Source organism: Musa acuminata, chromosome BXJ2-4 (genome assembly GCF_036884655.1).
Source record: "Musa acuminata AAA Group cultivar baxijiao chromosome BXJ2-4, Cavendish_Baxijiao_AAA, whole genome shotgun sequence".
NCBI classification, from domain to species: domain Eukaryota; kingdom Viridiplantae; phylum Streptophyta; class Magnoliopsida; order Zingiberales; family Musaceae; genus Musa; species Musa acuminata.
In genome coordinates this window covers 37,356,411-37,374,651 of record NC_088341.1, presented here as the reverse complement: position 1 = coordinate 37,374,651, position 18,241 = coordinate 37,356,411, and the positions used below count along the sequence as shown (strand labels likewise).

Below are 18,241 nucleotides of genomic sequence, written 5' to 3'. Positions count from 1 at the left end.
ATCCTCCTATTTAATTGGTTCCTTTTAGCTTCCGTCTTTGTCGGTAGTTGTCCTTTTACCAAGGAGAAAGCTTGATTCATGGTAGTTGTCTTCTATTTAGTCCATTCTTCTTCATCAGTTGCCACCGAGAATCAACTCTGTGATTTCATCAGGGCCTGTCGTCCCATTTGTCAACGTCAACCACGATTAAACAATGCATTAATGATCTCATTTTATTTGGATTTTGCCCCTTCCATTGTTACCTATCTATCTCCACCGAACCCTCTTTCTTCTTCCACCTCAGAATCTTCTTTACTGACTTGTGCCCACCCAGTCACCATCTTTGCCTACTACTATTACCTTTTTCTTCACCATGTGGCTTTGCTGCTACTTTTCTTGGACGAAGAAGTGAATGACCAAGTTGCCCACAACCTCATCTTCCCTGTGAAACCTCGAAGGCTCGAGGCTTATGGTACTTTTTGCTACAGTAGTGAGGGACACCCTTTGGCTACTTGATAAGACTTTCTCTAATCCTTCCTATGGGGAAAAAGGCTTTCTTTCTGGTCCTGGGGACGGAATAATTGCGCTCATCAGGAAGCTACAGATGCTAGTTCTCAGTGAGATGGAGGAGGAGGAGCAATAGGAAGTAGCGATCTTATGCTCGTACCCATGGCTGTTGCCTGCTGCGTCAAGCTTCCCGGTCTCCGATGTGCTCTGCTTCTCTCTGTTCTCTCAGTGCTGTGTTTCCTGTCTCATGCAAGCGACACCATCGTGCCAGACCAGCCGTTGCGCGACGGCGAGTCATTGATCTCGGCCGGCGGGATCTTCGAGCTGGGATTCTTTAGCCCCGGGAAGTCCTCCAACCGCTACGTGGGAATTTGGTACCACAACTTCTCCACGAACACAGTCTTGTGGGTCGCCAACAGGCAAAACCCGGTGAAGGACACCACCGGCGTTCTGGCCATCGCCGCGGACGGGCATCTTGTTATTCTGGACGGCGGCAACAGCATCCTGTGGTCGTCGAACGCCTTGACGGCGTCCAATGACTCCGTGCTAAAGCTCACGGACGACGGGAATCTGGTGCTCAACAACTCGGGGAGCGTCGCGTGGCAGAGCTTTGACTACCCGACCGACACGTACATGCCGGGCATGAAGGTGGGGCTCGACCTGAGGACGAAGGTGAGCCAGAAGATCACGTCGTGGGCGAGCGAGGACGACCCCGCCCCGGGCAATTTCTCCCTGAGCATGGATCCTAGGGAGTCGACGCAGATCTTCATGTGGGAAGGGACGAAGCCGCGGTGGCGGTCGGGGAGGTGGAACGGGCAGGTGTTCATCGGCATACAGGGCATGGTGGCGCAGTACATCTACGGCTTCAAGCTCAACAATTTCGTGCAAGAACAGAAGATGTACTTCTATTACGACGCCTTCAACAGCTCGCACCGGTACGTGCTAACCTGGTACGGCATCGAGAGGCACATGATCTGGAAGAACGACACTAACGACTGGTATCAGTTCTGGGCGCAGCCTATCACCCCTTGCGAGGTCTACAACCAGTGCGGCAAGAACGCAGCGTGCACCGACAGCGCCACGCCGATATGTAGCTGCTTGCATGGGTTCGTGCCGGCGTCGAGCGAGGAGTGGGACGGTGGCAATTGGTCGAGTGGGTGCGTGAGGAGGACAGCTTTGGGTTGCAGGATGAATAACAGCAGTGGAGATGGCGGAGGAGATGGATTCCAGACTTTGCAAGGGGTGAAGCTGCCAGATATATCAGATTGGAACACCGACGTGGGAGCAGATTCGAGTGAGTGCCAAGATCGGTGCTTGAGGAATTGCTCATGTACAGCGTACGCAGTGGTGACAGGGATCGGGTGTTTGATTTGGGGTGTGGATTTGTTGGACATTCAGGTGTTCTCGATCGGCGGCAACGACTTGTTTCTTCGGCTCGCCAGCTCTGAATTGGGTGAGTGAACACTTCTGAGCTTCTCCTACTCTTTCAGTGACCCTTCCCATGGAGGCATTTATACAAACACTTCATTCGTTTAGGAATAGAGATACCATTGTTACGTGTAGAGAACATGTTGGGGTTTTTTTCCATCACAACAGAGTATGCCATGATGCAATTGAAAACAAATCATCAATCGAACCATTCAAACCAATATAGGATTGAAAGTGTATTTAAATGATCATGAAGACAGCAGATCTCACTCCTTGCTTCCTAATTGCTTGAGATATAGTCTGTTGCATCAGCAAGGACTATTTAGCATTATGATCCCAAGTTGACCTTAAATAAACAATTTCTAGCCGAAAAAAAGGTCATTCAGGTGTTTTTTGGGGAAAATTAGATTTCGTCCTTTGGACTGACACTTATTTCCCTGCTAAAAGTAGTGTTGTTGATTTCTTGCTCACCAAGTCATGAAATTTTTACTAATTTTGCTGCAAACTTGCTAATCATTTCTAACCAATTGTTGCAGATGACAACAAGAAGAACACGGCAGTCCTCATAGTTACAGTTGTTCTAGCAGTGATCCTCTCACTGGGTTTAATCTTTCTATTGTGGAAGTGCAGGAGGAGAATAAGAAGTATGCATTATAATAACTTGTTTTGCCTCATATCTCAGTGTTAATGTCAATCTGATGTCATTAAATTGTTTACGCAGATCTATTTCGACGGCCAATTAACGAAGAAGGACTATCAATGTTTTCTGCCGGAGGTGGAAGTAGAGATCGTTCGGGGTCAGTTCGAGTTAATTATGAAAGTAACGATGAAAGTTTGTCGGAATTACAACTGTGGAGTTTTGATTTTGTACAAAGTGCTACCAAATCATTTTCGGACTCAAATTTGGTCGGTGAAGGTGGCTTCGGTCCTGTTTACAAGGTATCTTCCACAAGTTTTAAGTTACATGCCTCTAAAGATTAATGTTAATGTGATTGTGATTTATGCATGGGCGCAGGGTTTGCTGCCTGAAGGCCAAGAAATTGCAGTGAAGAGGCTTTCTAGGAGTTCAGGACAGGGAATTGAGGAATTTAAGAATGAGATGGTGCTGATATCAAAGCTACAACACAGAAATCTTGTTAGGCTTTTAGGATGTTGCATTCATGAGCAGGAGAGGATATTGATCTATGAGTACATGCCCAACAAAAGCTTGGATGCCTTCCTTTATGGTTAGTGTTCCGCAATCTCCATCGATTGGTATGTTTGATCTCTTTGCAGCATGATCACACTCAAGATTGGCACAGATCAGACAAAGAAAAACCTCCTCGACTGGACTACTCGGTACAACATTATCGAAGGGATCGCTAGGGGGCTACTGTATCTTCACAGGGATTCAAGGCTTCGAATAATTCATCGCGACCTCAAGGCTAGCAACATTTTGCTCGACGAAGAGATGAATCCTAAAATTTCAGACTTTGGCATGGCAAGGATTTTTGGAAATGATGACAACGAGACGAACACGCAGCGAGTGGTTGGGACATTGTAAGTACTTAAATTAACCTGGATAGATAGCTTTGCTTCGATCAAATATCTTATCGATGGAAACTACAAACTGCAGTGGGTATATGGCTCCTGAGTATGCAATGCAAGGACTTTTCTCGGTGAAGTCTGATGTCTACAGCTTTGGAGTTCTATTACTCGAAATTCTTAGCGGAAAAAGGAACAGCACATACCATCATCCAGAGCTGGGAATCAATCTCATAGCATTAGTAAGTAAACTAAGAAATTAATCTTGTTTCCTTTGTTACATGATCAATCAATCTCTTAAAATTCTGAACATTTGCATTCCGATACAGGCTTGGAAGCTATGGAATGAAGACAGGATGATGGAGTTTGTCGATCCAGTCGTGACCCAGTCGTGTACCAGTAAACAGCTAGTCCGATGCATCACTGTCGGGCTTTTATGCGTGCAGGATCGCCCAATCGATCGACCAAGTATGGCTTCAGTTGTTGTGATGTTGGAGAGTGAGACTTCCGTTCCTGCTCTTCCTAGGCAGCCTACTTTCACGACGGATAGAAGCTTCAGTGAAACTGACTCATCGACGATAGATCTAAAGGCCATGTCAGTAAATGATTCGATCACTATGCTCACAGGAAGATAGTCATCTGATGCTTGTGATTAGGATCAGTTCAAAACATCAGATTGGTGCCTTTTTTTTTTTTCCACTTGTCTTATACTGGAAGAAAATTTGTGGTCTTTCATGTTCTATATCTATCGAAAGTATAAAATTTCTTGGAATGCTATAGGTTAAGAATTGAGTATCATTGTTCATGCAACTACAAAGAAGGATTGTTGGTGTTGCATTCCACATGGTCTGTATACAATCCAATATGATTGAGATGTTTTCTCTATATGAAAGAAACATTAGGTGCCAAACCAATTCATTGACCATTGACTCTAAAAGATATGTTTACTTTGACAATTATGTCTTTCAACTTTGAGGTAAAAAAGAAAAAAAGAACCAATAAGCAATTTTAAAGAAAAATTGCTCTTTAAGTTTATATTTGCATTTTTATACAGAAAATGAAGATAACATGTAGAAATTCTCTTCTTTTTTTTTTTTCCTTCCCATTTTAAGACCAATAATTACTACAAAGGCAGCAATGTTTCTTTTCAAAGAGCAATTGTGATGAGACTCATTAGAAACAATATCAGAAACAGCTTTGTGATTCCTCATTACCAAAATTCCATTTCTATCATCTTCAAATAAATATACATACCGTAATGCACTTTTCGATCGATTTATATTCTTCTTTTTCTCTTATAAAAAGAAATACAAACATCAGTTCAGCAAAGCAATGACAATTAAATGTCATGAGCCTACAACAAACTGTTCCAATGCAATTTGTCATGGGTTTGACACATGAAGAACAATACATCTAAAAAAAGATGGATACAAAATAATCCACTACATGTGAGAAACTCGTTTTGTTCAGTGTATGAAATAGAAGAATAAAAACAAACAAATGGCAGTGCATGATACATATTAATTGAACCCAAAAGGAGAACAGCCAACCCACCAACACATGATCTTTAATCCCATCACTGTCTTTGACTAGTAACCGATGCATGGAAAGTTACTCACCATTGGTCTATGGGTCAACTTTGATGTCCTTCTCCTACTTTGGACAAGCTTATCGGCCTTTGATTTGTGATTCTTACAGGAGCACTACTGAGATCTTAGTCAAAGCACGGAAAACATGAATGACATTGACAGTATGATGTGAACGTGATCGACACATGATCAGATTAGAATTCATGCCGTGAAGGATGTATGAAACGTTGACAAAATCGAAATGCAAGTTTCTGCTGGTTTTCTTTTAGCAAAAGACGAGTAAAAGATCAACAGAATATTATATTCTGCTAAGCTTGTGTAGTGAGAACTCATTCCACGTCGGAGGGGGAAAAATCAAAAAATTATTCATAGATTAATTATCAAAAATATATATCATAAAGTTTATATAAGATTAACGTGATTATATAACTTTCTATCTATAAATAAATTTATTTTTTTAATTAGATAACTCTCTTTCTATCAAAGAGAAATGAGAATATATATATATATATATATATATATATATAATTTTATCTTATTTTATCTTTTTATAAATGAAGGCAAAGGATCAATATAAGTAAATTAGAAAATTTTGACTTATCAAGGTCCATCTTCTAGAGAATTCTATCAGACTTTTTTTCTTCTATTAATCGATAATCAAAATTAAAATATAATCAACTTACACACCTAAAGCACATTTTGTTTTGTGCTTCTATCGTGACAGATTTCTTTTCATGTAAGACGAGTTTTCCCGACTTATAAGTCTCAAGCATATTTAACCTCCTGTCTCTGTCATAATAAATATCTCTTTACGTGAATTAGGTTTTTTTATTTATGTATCTCGAGTCGCCTTGCGCTTCTATCATGACAGATTTCTTTCACATGAGCCATATTTTTCTAACTTACTCGTTTTCGACACATTTATAACATATTTCTCCTCACGTGGGTTGGGATTTCCTAATTTACGTGTCTCGAGCACATTTGACTTGTGCCTCCGTCACGATGAATTGATCAAGTCTATAATATATCTTATCTAATTATATAAGATCACATAATCTAATAATCTTTTATTCTCGATACTAGCTCCATAAATATTAACATATTAATAAATTATAATATGAGAGTATATTTATTGTGGATGTGATATCTCTGTTGTGTTATATAAAGCCGATCCAATCGAATGCAAGTTTGTATCTCGCTCCGTTTGGTCCAACGAGATGCTTCCGATGATCGAGTTCGCAGAAGTCATCCAGAGAGAGAGAGAGAGAGAGGAGTTAAGCCCGATAGCAGTTGGACCGGCTGACGCGCGAGCGCTTGGGTTTAGTTCAATCCCGGTCCATTCTTACGGATCGAGCCGCGGTAAACAATGGATGGTTCGACTGCCGACCGGCACTATGCCGTGCGCCGCTCAACGAGGTTCCAACAAGAGTGCCTTCTACTTGATCTAATCTTATTACATTCATTCATATGAAGTATCATACACCCAACTCAAGCTGCAATAATGGTTTCTAGCTTCGATTCACCTTTTGCTAATGACGGGGGGGGGGACATGCGTCCGTTGCTAATGAGAGAGAGAGAGAGAGAGATATGACTATTTGAGAGAAAAATAATAATGTTAAAGAAAGAAACAAAGAGAAAACCTAAAGAGAGAAATTTTGATGAGAGAGAAATTTCAAGATATAGAAACAACCATCAAATAAGATGAGATATCAAAATCAAGAAACCAATTGATAGATTAGATTATAGTAGATAGAAGAAAGATGTTCAATAGGAGAAAATACCATAACTAGTTAATAAAAAAAGATCGATAAATTTAAAAGTTTCATCATCATCATAATAAAAAAGATTGAAGGTATGAATGATGACTTTTATGAGTTACTTTGGAGCTCGTTATTATCTAGATTTGATAGAAAAGATTAGTAGAAATAAAAAAAAAATTATGATGAAAATTTTTCTCGAGTCGGAAAGCTTAAAAGGAATTATCATAATTTTAAACATATGATATACGATAGAGATTTTTGAGTTCTCTTTGAAGAACAAAAAAATATATATTATATTTTAACAGAAAAGAAAATTAAAGAGCATGAAAACTTATTTCTTACTCAATATTAGATAAAAGCATTGTTTCATGGATCTTAGAAGATATTTATGAAAGAAGTATATATAAATAAGAAGTATATGATGTAAAATCAAAAGAAATTGAAGATCTTTTATCAAATTAAAATGAAAAAAAAAGTCCTATCGAGAGAAATAGATTTTCTTGGAGTAGATAAATTTTATTTTCATTCGAAACAAAAAAGTATTTGTACCTCTCTATGTAAAGAAAAATTTATACATCCAAAAGGTTGTGAAGAAAATATTGCTAATGCTAATATAAAAATTATCATCACTCAAGATGAAGCTATAATGATTAATGAATATTCTATGATTAAAAAAAATTATATTTCTTTATGAATTAAAAAAAATTTATACGTCGATCAAATTGATTTCTAACAAGATTAATTCTAAATAAATCATAGATTTATAATTGATCAAGACACTATATATAGATGACTCAAGATTCAAAGGATATCATATCAAGCTTCAAGGTTTTTTATAATATTTTTTAAAATTTAATTTAGGGGAAGATGTTTGAATATTAAATCAAACTTTATAATTAAATAAGACTTTTGTTTAGAAGTTTTAGATGATTCCCTATCATAATTGGAGTTAAAGTCTTAAGTTCATCTATTTATAATAAATTTACATGAACTTCGTTTATCATCTCTTTCTATAAATTCTTAATTTTTATTATATTTGATTTTTCCAACATGATATCTAGACGACGAGCAAAATAAAAAAAAAAAGAGACAATAAAAGATCGAAAGAACTATTCTTCTCTCAACCCTCTTCTTGTATCTACAGAAAAATCATAACGATCATCCAAAATATTTCTCACATCCTACTTCTCACCAAACCTAAAAAAATAAAATATTTATAAAAAATTAAATATTAATTTTCAAAACTTTCTCTCTCTAAAATTTCTTCGTAAATAATTTACTTTTTTTACTCGGATTACGTTCGAACCGAAGAACCTTCAACGAGTCATTCTTTATATTGCTGTACAGTATTCCTCGTTACTATTGCCTCTGGAGTCAAACTCCGGGAAACACGAGGCGTGACTCTGCGAAGGCCAATGTCTACCTACGGGGCAGTAATCAAAGACTTCCTCGTCCACCAGAAACGGAGGAGAGCTTCTGCATTTGCCGGAAGGTGCAAAGCCGAGCCCGTCCTGTCGGACATTCCACAGTAGCAGTTGAAACGTTGAACATTTAGTTTATGTCACTCCAGACTGTTGAAACAATTGACCTGCTTGAGGAGTCTAAGTCCACGGCCTTCCCTCATTAGAGCTCTCAACTTGTTCTTGACAGAGATATCTCGCTGCTACAGAACAAGAAAAGCCATGGATTAAGTACTCCACCATAACAAGAAGACTTGGGACACAAAATGTCACTTTCTTCTGCGTCAAGGAAGTCTGGTCTTTCAACTTGCAGCTATATAAGATCAAATATAAAAAGACCGGGCAGACATGCAGGCATCTGAGAAAGGGAAGATTGCCATGCCGTGTTCTGCAGCTTCTCTGTAGTTTACTTGCGTTTACTCCTACTTTCTGAGGTGCAGAAGAATCTTCTTTGAAAGTGCTCCTCATGTTGAACTAGTCTGGCCCTAACCAGCATGAGACTATCCATGCAAGTTTCACAGAGAATAATTTGTGTGTATATTTATCTTTTAAAGTACGATTTGGAATTAGATTCTTCTGCTTTGGCTCAAATCTTGATCATGCCAACCACTCGATTCGTGTTAGGTTGTGTCCACCACTGGTGATAAATATAATGTTTGTCACACTGCTTTTGGCTGTCACTTTGACTTTAATGCTGGAGATAATATGTATGGGTCCCAAATGGTGTTTGTTGATCACCACCAACAGTGATTCCTCTATATTTTGATTGATGAAGAGAGGTGATTGTGAATTACTTACCGTCAAAAATTCCATGAAAAAGAAAAAAAAATTATAAATAATTTTATTTAATTAGAAATTAGACTCGTATATCTTTCTAACGATATCTTACTTAAATAATTAATAAAAATGATACTAAACGATGATTAGTATTATTTTTATTTTTAAAAAGTTATGATAATTAATTATCAAAATTAGAGATTTTTTTGAATAATATGATTATGTATGTCACTTAAGTAAAAAAAATATAAGGGTATTATTTTCTCCTAAATAAAAAAGAATATGTGGGTTCCATTCGATATAAAGTCAACCATGAGAAACTTATAGAATGTCTGAAAATTTTCATGCAAATTATTAGTCTTTCATGAAAAAGATGACACACACCCACTGAGAGGGGATGACTAATTTATACAGGAGATGTCAAGATGACTCTTGACTGCAAGCAACAGGCTGCTGCTATAAGTACCCCATCCAGCTTTTACTACTGGGTGGCAAAGAGTGAAGGCGATGGAGATCATTCTGATGCCTTTCCTTGTGTTCTTTCTCCTGCAGGGAGCAGCAGTTCCTGTTCATGGTCAAACAGGTACACACACCTTCTCTTCTTCTAATTCTTGTGTTGGGGGGGCTCTGAGATCTTGACTTCCTTCCCCTTCTTTCAGTGCACAGATTTTGCTGCTTGTGCTTCCAAGTTGGTTCTCTTCCTCTTCTTCCCCACCTTTCCCCTCTTCCCTTCTCTTTCTTTCTTTGCTTCGGCCAAGAGGGTTCTCTCTGCAAAAGTGATGACAAGGAGAAGCTGCTGACTTCCTATTTGTTTGCCATACTATCTTAATTATCATTTCATCTGATCCTGCAGTGTTTGAACTGAAGAATAGGTTAACTGTAGTAGGCTTAATTACTCTAGCTTAGAACTATAAGTGAAAGTGATTCCATCTAATCTGGAATATAATCTAATCATATGCGACCTTAGATACTGAGATCACAGATCTTAGATTCTATTGATTTGATTGATAGGAGACTTGAAATCCAATTGTTATCTTTTGTCATCACTTTCAATTTTGTTTTCTCCTGCTGCATTAATCTGCATCCTCCGAGAAGTGGGAGTAGTTAATGCATGCAACTGATGCGAGTTTCTACGTGCAGGGGATAGAGTGACTCCCGGCAGCAGTCCCATTGTGGATGGCCGCAGCTTAGTCTCGGCCGGAGGAATCTTCGAGCTCGGCTTCTTCGATTCCGGTGACGCAAAGAAGCGCTTCCTGGGGATACGGTTCAAGAACATCGAAGAGAAGACCGTGGTCTGGATCGCCAACAGGGACGCCCCTCTGGAGGACGAACATGGCGCCCTCAATCTGACGGATGATGGAAATCTATCACTACTCAGCGGCACTGGTGTCGTTCTGTGGTCTACCAACACGTCGAACGCCATCGGTCCTGTTCTGCAGCTCTTGGACTCCGGCAATCTCGTGTTGACCGGAGGAGCCTCCAACAACATACTATGGCAGAGCTTCGATCATCCCACTGACACGATCCTGGCCGGCATGAACATAGGATTCGACTACAGCAGAAACCTCGACATGTACCTGACGTCGTGGAAGAGTGACTCCGATCCTTCTCCGGGGGAGTACACTTACAAGATGGAGACTCGAGGAGTCGCACAGCTCGTCTTGTGGAAGGGGAGTACGGAGATGTACCGCAGCGGGCCGTGGACAGGGAAGGGATTCAGCGGCCGGCCGAACATGTCGCCGAACGGCTTGTTCAACTTCCAGTACACTGACAACCAGTCTGGGCTGTACTACGCCTTCCAAGTCCTCAATGCTACCGTTCTTGGGCGAGCCACTTTGGATCACAACGGGAAGTTTCAGCGCTTCATGTGGACGGAGGGGAGCAGCGACTGGAGCCTCTTCTGGGAGGTCCCCGATGGCCAATGCGACCAGTACGCCTCATGCGGAGTCAACGGCATCTGCACCATGCTCTACTCTTCTAGTTGCATTTGTTTGGAGGGGTTCGTTCCCAAGTCGCCCGCGGAATGGAGCCTGAGGCAGTACTCTGATGGCTGCGTGAGGGGAACGCCCTTAAACTGTTCGACGGATGGGTTTCGTCAAGTGCAGAATGTGAAGCTGCCCGATACGCTCAACGCCAGCGCTACGAATCGGACGCTTGATGAGTGCAGCGACTGGTGCCGGAACAACTGTTCTTGCACTGCGTATGCTGTGTTCGAACAAAGCAAGTGTGTGACATGGTTTGGAGATCTCATCGACGTTAGAATATTTGCTGATGGGGAAGATGTGCTGCACGTTCGGCTTGCAGCTTCTGAATTGGGTAACATTCTTTCTTATGATTCTATTACTAACATGAGAAGAATCCACCACCTGGTAATTGAGTGCTTGGAGAATGACAGGGCAATCATTCCATGAACATAACACACTGGATTTTAATCTTTAAGCCACAAGAACTCATTATCATTAAACATTATTCATGAAGTTTTGATTCTTCAGCAGAATGTGCGGGTAGATACTTTTTGTATTGCAGGAACACTATCTGATCAAAGAAGATTTTAACCATGACACCTACTCTTCCTTTGTAGAATCTCTAAATGGTGACTCGGGCAAAAAGAAGACCATGAAGATTGTGTCCATTACCTTACCAATTGGCATTCTTCTGTTAGTCTGTCTGTGTCTAGTTTTGTGGTTGAAGTGCAGAAGAAGAACACAAGGTATGTCTGTATATTCTGGTAATATAGTGTGCCTAGATATATGTCCACAAAATGAAGAACTTGAGGCAGTATTGTATCAGTCACCGAGTCCTGGATTATTTTTTTCTGTCTCTGTGAATAGCTTTTCAAGTTCAAGCCATTTTGGAATGAAATGGAATGTGTGATCATTTTCTTAAATCTTTATCATGCATCAGGCAAAAGAAAGAGCTTCCAATCCAAAAGAGATGAAGAAGATGAGCTGGAGTTACCGCTGTTCGACATTCTTACCATTAGAACAGCCACAAATGACTTTTCCAATGAAAACATAATCGGAGAAGGCGGATTTGGCCCTGTTTACAAGGTAATTTGATCAGCTACTAGATAATATCTGATTCAACATACATGTAGTCATTATACAAAAAAACAATTATATTCCTTTTACCAGAGCAGTCTTAAATCAACATGAATCATTGAAACTCTCAGGGCCAGTTGGAAGATGGAGTGGAAATTGCTGTCAAAAGGTTGTCAAAAGATTCTGTGCAGGGCCTGCATGAGTTCAAAACAGAGGTTATGCTAATTGCCAAACTTCAACACAAAAATCTTGTTCGTCTGATTGGCTGTTGCACCGAGGAGGATGAACGGATCCTGGTCTATGAGTACTTGAATAACAAGAGCTTGGATGCTTTCATTTTCGGTATGGCCTTAATACCTTTTTGCTTTGGGCTTATGTTTCAAGCTTACTGCAGAGTTTACTATAGTATTAATGGAATCAGTGACCGATACAAAGATAAGTAAAGTTCTCATTTTGAGTATACATCTAAGACTTAATATTAATGATTAAAGCTCAGCCGCAATTTTGTTGATGAAACAAGCAAGTTTTATGCTTATCTCAATCCATGACTGCACAGCTGTTTGAGTTTTCTGCTCTACAGATTCTGGATATCAGGTTTTATTCAGATGTCATTTGTCTATTACTAAAGAAAATATCATGTTCCCATCTTTGGTCTAGGATTTTGCTAGACATTATCGTTCATCTAAAAGATTACATTATATGTACTGATCTTTGTCGAAAAGCAACATGACATGATGCTAGTAACTATATAACCTGTCAAACTGACAAAGGATGAATTATTTGAGCAGACAAAACTAGGGGAGGACTGTTGGATTGGCAAAAGCGCCTTGAAATTATTACAGGAATTGCTCGGGGACTTGTTTATCTTCACCATGATTCAAGGTTGAAAATTATACACAGAGATCTAAAGACAAGTAATATTCTGCTTGACAATGAGATGAACCCCAAAATCTCAGACTTTGGCACGGCAAGAATCTTCAACGTGGATCAAATCGAAGAAAACACTACCAGAGTAGTCGGGACATAGTAAGTCTTCCCCAGTCAAATGGATACATAAATACTTCTTCATTTCAGGCAAATAAGCTACAATTTCAACATGATATGCAGTGGATACATGTCACCAGAGTACGCGATGGAAGGTATATTCTCGGAAAAGTCTGATGTTTTCAGCTTTGGTGTCATGGTGTTGGAAATCTTAAGTGGAAAGAGGATTAGAACTATCAGTCCATCGGAGCCTTGTAAAAATCTTCTGCAACATGTAAGAGATGAACCTCCTCAGTTCCATTACGAGAGTGACTTCTGACATCAAACAATTTGCAGGCATGGAGGCTATGGAAGGAAGGCAGATGCTTGGAGCTGGTTGATGACGCCTTGGAAGATTCCTATTCCACTTCTAAAGTGACACGATTCATCCAAGTGGGACTTTTGTGTGTACAAGAAGGAAGTGATGACAGGCCAACAATGGAGGATGTGTTTTTGATGCTAAGCAGTGAGGATGTGATGCTGCCTCAACCCAGCCGCCCTGCTTTCTACACAGCAAGTGCTTTCCAAAAAGATTGGACTTCCATCAATGTTATCAGAATAACAAAAATAGAAGAAGGTAGATGAAATGATGTTCTTCTCTAAGTAAGTAGTTTGATATCTGTAATAGATATGATAGTGTTGTAGTCAGGAAGAATGTGAGCTATTTCTTACTCAACAGTATTACTGTCTCAGATTGGTATGATAAGTGTGTCTCAGATTGGTATGTTCACAGCAAGATAACTTCTCTCCCTCTCTCTCTCTCTCTCTCTCTCTCTAAGTCTGTCTGTGTATGGAGAAACCTTCATAAACCTGCAGTGACATGAAATTTATGTACTTACTGGTTTGACATGCAGTTTATGGCAATGTTAGGCTCAAACAAATGATATTTATACAGACATGAATGCATGCAAGTAGCTGATCATTTCAGGTGGTGTGAGTTCCATTGTTTGGTGCTCAAGCAAATCCAATGTGTTCTCATCCCCAGACACATGGAATAAATACTGTTGGTGGTCCAAGAAAAGTGATGCATGAGGAGCTAAGTGCATTCAATTATTAGACTTATTAGAGGGTAAATTAATAATGGTAATCTTAGGGCAATGTCATATATACACCACTAGCTAGATATCATATTATGCATGCATGTCCTATATGCATCCAATAATGCTAGACATTGAGGTCCCAATCATTGAGGAAGCTTGAAACCAAAAAGAAGGTTTGGTCCTTGCCCTCAGACATGGAGATCTTCAACTTTAGTGCATGGAGCTCAGAACCAAATATTTTATTTCACATGGTGGGTTTAAAGTGTTTAGTAGGGCCAAATTCCTATTCTCCATAGCAAATAATTGCTTTTGAGAACATAAATGAAATGCTTTGGGTCCTCAGGAAATTCCATGTTGTGGGTAAGGATGAATAGTATGTAATATACAAAAGATACTTGCTAAACTATGAAAACATAGATACCCAAAGGATTTATTCTATAAAACTCAATGGAGGAAGGTGATGATGGCATTAGCTCTTGTGCAAGTTGCTATTATCTAACCAGTAGGTGTTTTTGTAGTATAAACTTTAATTAGTTAGGGTTGTATAGTATAACCTCACTAATATAAATTAAAACTTTAAATATTGAGAAAAAAATAAAATGATATTAGAGATGAATATTTAAAATTTATCTACGATCACACATTTAAATATGTGTTCATATGTTAGATTCGAAATATGTATATGAATGATACTCGTATGTCGAAAGTAGTTGGAGGGAGTAAATATATTAAAATTTAAAAAAAATTCAGAGATGAATAATAAAAAAATATATAAAAATAATAATGTAAAATTAATGTGGTTCAATATTTTATGCCTACATCTAAAAATAAAATAAAATGTTCATCAAGGCTCAATATATTTCCTCTCATTTTACTCCTCCACAAAAGGTTTGAGATACATAAAATATTTTAAACATGTACAGGCAAAACCAGTACTCCCCACACAGCTCCATGGATTCCCCCTCGGCTGGTGAGACAAAAGGGAGAAGACACAAACTTCTCTCAGCTGTCTCCTTCTATGTTTGCATGTCAAAAAGCTTGAAAGCTTCATTAGATTCCCAGTCTCGACTCTTCCACGCCTCCCCTCCCCTGCTTTCTTTCATCAAACTCCTCCTTTCACAGCTTCTCCATCCAATGCCAAGTTGGTGGAAAGGGAAGCTTCTTCACTGTCTCCCTCAATCCCTCTGATCTGGTACAGAAACTAGCAGCCCAAATAGTACCTTCAATCTTACAAGACATCCTCGTGCAAATCCATCCCACATTTGAGCTTGGAATTTTATGGGGGAGTAGCAGTTCACTCGAACAGCACCCTGTCATGTGAAAGCAGACTAAGAACAGTGTGCAGTGTCCTTTTGTGCCGAAGTCTGTGTCTCTCTGAAGCTCCATGATTGGGTTTGTCGACGAGGAGGAGGGAGAAGAAGAAGAAGCAAACTTATCGATTAGACTTCCCAACACTTTTTTTCTTTCTTTCAATATTTTAACATTAGCACACCTTTATTTTTCCCATTAGTATTATTTTTCTTTCAATATTTGAACATTATCACACCTTTATTTTCCTCTCCTCTTTTCACATTCTAGCATGGTTCAATGCATTAAGAACCAAAACAACAAATTAAATCGAATCAAATTAATAACCCAAAAAAAAGATAACATGGAAAGAAAATTTAAAATTATTTTCAAATTATAAAATGTATAATCCAACTTCTTATTTTAAAAATAATATTTTAAGTATAAATAAATATCAAATATTAGTAATTTATTTTTTTAATTACAAAAACAAAAAAAAATGTATAAGTCTTTGTTTTTCAATGATATACAAGTAATATATATATATATATATATATATATATATATATATATATTGGGTAATATTTATTTCAGGAAACTAAACTTGTATTTTAAACACATTTATACCAATAGAATTTTAACACATTTATATTTAATTAAATTAACTTTTAATTAGTAAATTTGTATTCTTCTTGGAAATAATATTAGAAATGAAATAAGGATAAAACAAATAAAAGCTTTCCAATTATTGTTATTATTACCATTATTATCGTTAATTGAAGAAACTTACACCACTGTTATAAATGGAATAACATAAAATTGAAATCATCAGACTCGGTCAAAAAAGTCAAACTTCATCCCCTCAATTGATATGCTTCTCTTCCTCTCACATACGCTGTTTTCAAACCCCTTCTTAAGCCCCAACCCACCCCGTCTCCCGTCTCTGCAATGGCTAAGGTGTTGCCTTTTCTAGCTCTCTTGACCCTCGTCTACGCCCTCCCTGCCGCCTCCAGCGGCGGCGGAGTCATCGTCGGCAGCGGCCGATCCTTCCGCGACCTCCTACGCAGCTACGGACTTCCCGCCGGCATCATCCCCAGGGCCATCGAGTCCTTCGACCTGGACCCCTCCTCCGGCCTCCTCGAGGTCCGATTCCACCGCACGTGCTACGCCCGCTACGACGACGGCCTCGCCTACTTCGACCGCGTGGTGAGGGGCAACCTCAGCTACGGCGCGCTCAGCGGGGTGGTCGGGTGGTCGCATGAGGAGCTCTTCCTATGGTTCCCCGTGAAGGGCATCCTCATCGCCGATCCCTCCTCCGGCGTCATCCTCTTCGACATCGGTCTGGCGCAGAAGCATCTCTCCGTGTCGGCCTTCGAGGACCCGCCCGACTGCCAGCCAGCGGCGGTGGCAATCTTCGGAGAGGATGAGGAGCCTCGCGAAGATTGGATCTTGGTGGACTCTTCCTGACTGTCACAGCCAGCGCTTCCTTTTTGTCGTTACGACGCATATCAATCTGCCACTGTATCTCTCCGAATCTGCTTCTCGCCTGTCACTGTTTGACATGCACTGTAGTCTTACTACATAAATCTTACTGAAGAGGTGGTGTGTTCTTGTGTTTGCATCACAGAGTTCCTTAGCAGGTGGGGAAGGATTCCAGCAGCATAGACAATAATTAGAACCACCTTAGCTGTGTTTCCTTCTCTGATCTCCATAATTCTTGATCAATGCAAATGCATGAGAGCCTGTGTATGAGAGAAGATGAATTATGGTGGCGGTGGTGTGTGACACCTCAGTCATGTTTGACTAATCTCCAGCCTTATGACTATTAGCTGTTTGCAAATGATGACTTGTTTGATGGGCTGTCACTTCTAGCGGACTAAGTCGTAAATAATAATAGAGTTTTGTGATGTTGCTCGAAAGGCACACAACAATTGGATTGGGACTAAATCATGATGTCACTGTTATCATCAACAAAGTTTAGAGAGGTAGCTAATACTTCTTTTGATCAACAAGTTTAGATCTAGCTTAATACAGTCAAGAACCACATTCATCTAATCTCGAACATTATCATGTTGACCATGGATTTGGATCAAACATGAAAATTATGCCAAAGCTGACCAAGTCAGAGCTTGTGAAATGAGTGAATTGGCCCATCAACCATAACAAAACTTGGACTTCGATTAAACTTGACTCATCTATTGCATGAATCACTTGCAAGATTTGTTTGCTGAGCTACTCGAATCCAATTGAGCCAAGGATGGACATAATAATTCAAGTGTTAGCATCACAATCTATCCAAATGATTCGTTTGGTATGAAATCAATCATCAAAATGTTGATGTGTTTGTTTGAATAAGATGTATTTAGAATTCATTACATGTGAGTATTCTCATCCACAAACTCACAAAGGATTACATTATATTAGGATTAAATAGGATATCAATGTTTATTTTTATCGCATGTCACTATGGTCAAACCATCTTCAACCCGATTTCGAGTTTTCGCCATAAATCATGCTAAGGTTTAATTCTTCGTCAGTAAAGACTCGATGAGTATATTACTATAAATTTATACATTCATATTTTACCGGAGTCAATATTATCATGAAGTCATAACATTTCATTATTTCATCCTCTATCATTCTTGTAAAACAACCTCTCCCCCATTAATCATCTCCACTGTCTTGAGCACAGTGAACGGAGGTGGAGAAAATTGCACCAACCTGTCTTGCATTGACACCGAGAAGAAAGATCATGTCTAACACAGGAAGAAGAAGAAGAGCTCATGTGAGTACTATGGTGAGAAGCACGAGGACAATGTTGTGTTG

The 18,241-nt window shown here is 39.3% G+C and overlaps 2 protein-coding genes across 2 annotated transcripts; both read left to right on the top strand.

The window, feature by feature from the left end:
* The first annotated feature begins 109 nt into the window (after nt 1-109).
* On the top strand, nt 110-13,922 carry LOC135608782 (uncharacterized). The gene is made up of 16 exons (XM_065101822.1): nt 110-1,939; nt 2,451-2,558; nt 2,636-2,853; nt 2,930-3,140; nt 3,216-3,453; nt 3,530-3,680; nt 3,768-4,072; nt 8,135-8,279; nt 9,577-9,607; nt 10,165-11,340; nt 11,606-11,734; nt 11,929-12,074; nt 12,197-12,407; nt 12,854-13,091; nt 13,173-13,323; nt 13,386-13,922. Exons 1-16 carry the CDS (start codon nt 637-639, stop codon nt 13,671-13,673), a joined length of 5,049 nt encoding a protein of 1,682 aa, XP_064957894.1. The 5' UTR covers nt 110-636; the 3' UTR covers nt 13,674-13,922.
* Nucleotides 13,923-16,290: 2,368 nt separating this feature from the next.
* Nucleotides 16,291-17,036, top strand: LOC103978530 (uncharacterized). The gene has a single exon (XM_009394359.3). The coding sequence runs from the start codon at nt 16,364-16,366 to the stop codon at nt 16,880-16,882; it is 519 nt and encodes a 172-aa protein (XP_009392634.2). The 5' UTR covers nt 16,291-16,363; the 3' UTR covers nt 16,883-17,036.
* The last annotated feature ends 1,205 nt before the right edge of the window (nt 17,037-18,241 follow it).

Excerpts from the sequence above, each read along its gene's own strand:
- LOC135608782 (XM_065101822.1), top strand. The coding sequence starts at position 637 with ATGCTCGTACCCATGGCTGTTGCCTGCTGCGTCAAGCTTCCCGGTCTC. Across the intron at positions 1,940-2,450 it reads GCTCGCCAGCTCTGAATTGG|ATGACAACAAGAAGAACACG; the intron begins GTGAGTGAACAC and ends CAATTGTTGCAG. Across the intron at positions 11,735-11,928 it reads GTGCAGAAGAAGAACACAAG|GCAAAAGAAAGAGCTTCCAA; the intron begins GTATGTCTGTAT and ends ATCATGCATCAG.
- LOC103978530 (XM_009394359.3), top strand. The coding sequence starts at position 16,364 with ATGGCTAAGGTGTTGCCTTTTCTAGCTCTCTTGACCCTCGTCTACGCC.